This window comes from Aplysia californica, unplaced genomic scaffold, assembly GCF_000002075.1.
Source record: "Aplysia californica isolate F4 #8 unplaced genomic scaffold, AplCal3.0 scaffold00516, whole genome shotgun sequence".
Lineage (NCBI taxonomy): Eukaryota > Metazoa > Mollusca > Gastropoda > Aplysiida > Aplysiidae > Aplysia > Aplysia californica.
This window is the reverse complement of record NW_004797786.1, coordinates 391,145-392,795: the sequence shown is the minus strand read 5'-3', so window position 1 is coordinate 392,795 and position 1,651 is coordinate 391,145. Positions and strand designations below refer to the sequence as shown.

At 48.1% G+C, this 1,651-nt stretch overlaps 1 protein-coding gene across 1 annotated transcript; it reads right to left on the bottom strand.

Moving 5' to 3' along the window:
• Positions 1 to 303: 303 nt before the first annotated feature.
• On the bottom strand, positions 304 to 1,521 carry LOC101862888 (galanin-like G-protein coupled receptor npr-9). The gene has a single exon (XM_005106152.1). The coding sequence runs from the start codon at positions 1,519 to 1,521 to the stop codon at positions 304 to 306; it is 1,218 nt and encodes a 405-aa protein (XP_005106209.1).
• Between the last annotated feature and the right edge of the window lie 130 nt (positions 1,522 to 1,651).

Below are 1,651 nucleotides of genomic sequence, written 5' to 3'. Positions count from 1 at the left end.
GAGGGGCAGACAGACAGACAGACAGGCAAACAGATTGACAAGAAACAACCAATGGTGTTGGTTTTCACATTGGAATGGGTTTATTTACATTTCGAAGTACTACTAGCATCTGCTGTAATAATAATACATGGGTGAAGAGGGGAAAATTCGTGTAAAGTGCCTTTCCCAAGGGCACAACGTCGGGCCCGCGGCTCGAACCCCCGAGCCCGCAACCTCACGATTACGAGCCCGGTAGCCTAACCACTAGGCCACCGACGCCACTGTAAAAACTTAAGTATAAGCTTGACAGCTGCATTGATTTCTTTAAGACTGTCTTACAATTTTTTCCTGTTTGATGGCTTTCACAACCCCCTTTTTTTCACTCACGGAGTTGCTGTCAAGACAGAGCATGCTCCTGAGCGTTTGTCTGTAACGTGAAGACATTCGGTAGTAGATCGCTATATTGACAGAAGCATTCACGTTCTGAATTGTGTACTTGGCATAGTACATGATCACGTTAGTGTAGCGGTAACGTCGGTTCGCATCCAGGTCTGGAAAGAATCGACGAACTATGTTGATGGTCAGTTCTGGGACAGTGCACATGACACAAATTAACGCAATCACTATGACCATCCGCGCAACCCTTCTCTCAGGCATGTTTTTCCCACTATCAGCTACTGACCTCTGAGAAGCCGCTGCGTCCTGTGATGAACCTGTCTGGGAGTGTTTGGTCTGTGACAACCCGGCATGTTGTTCCCTCCAGGACGATGAGCTGTTCAGACTAGAGACCATTGCACATGTGCAGATGATGATGATAGTCAGGGACACTGCTGGTAAAATAGAGCCGTTCATGACACCACTTATATTTTCCATTTCGCGTCTGTTTGAAGACACCCAAAGCATCAGTCTTGTGGCATTGACCCTTGGATCAAACCTCCACTCTACTCCGAAAGTGGCATAGATGTTAGCATAACAAGCCACCATCAGACCGGAAATGAGCAAGATGTACGCGCTCGTCTTTTTTGCTGTGATAAAAGATCTGACCTTGAGAGGAACATACACGCAAAGAAATCGTTCCACACAAATATACACTGTGATCCAGGTGGACATTCTGGTAAACATGGCGTGTGGCCATGACCCTGCCACGTACACCAAGGCCAGCGGATCTATGACCGTGAACGTGGCAAATTGCATGAGACCAAAGCACACACACATATTCAGCATACATGCGAGCCCCAGCAAATCCGCTACGGCCAAAGCCATGAGACTGATTGTCACACTGTCTCTGAAACCGTGTTTGGCAAACACGACCATATTTATCATGTTGGTGACCAGGCCAACGCAGCTGAGACTGCCGTTGATGAAAACGGCCAGTGTGATCTCGACGATGCGACCTACCTCAGGACTGATCAGACCACTGTCCTCCGGGCTCGCCAGACTGGGTTCTTTTTCTTCCATCACGTCTGAAGCGTTGGAGCAGTGCGCTATATCGATATCATGACAAAGACGCATGGAGACGTTGTTGTCTGTTTGTGACGTCATTTTTCTGACGAAAAGGAGCAGTTTGGAGGAAAATATTTGGACCTCGTAGGAAGGATACCTGTTGTCACATCTAATTTCAACTGTCAGATGCACCGACCTGTTTTAGAGAGGGGTGGGGGGGGGGGGGGGT

Excerpts from the sequence above, each read along its gene's own strand:
- LOC101862888 (XM_005106152.1), bottom strand. The coding sequence starts at position 1,521 with ATGACGTCACAAACAGACAACAACGTCTCCATGCGTCTTTGTCATGAT.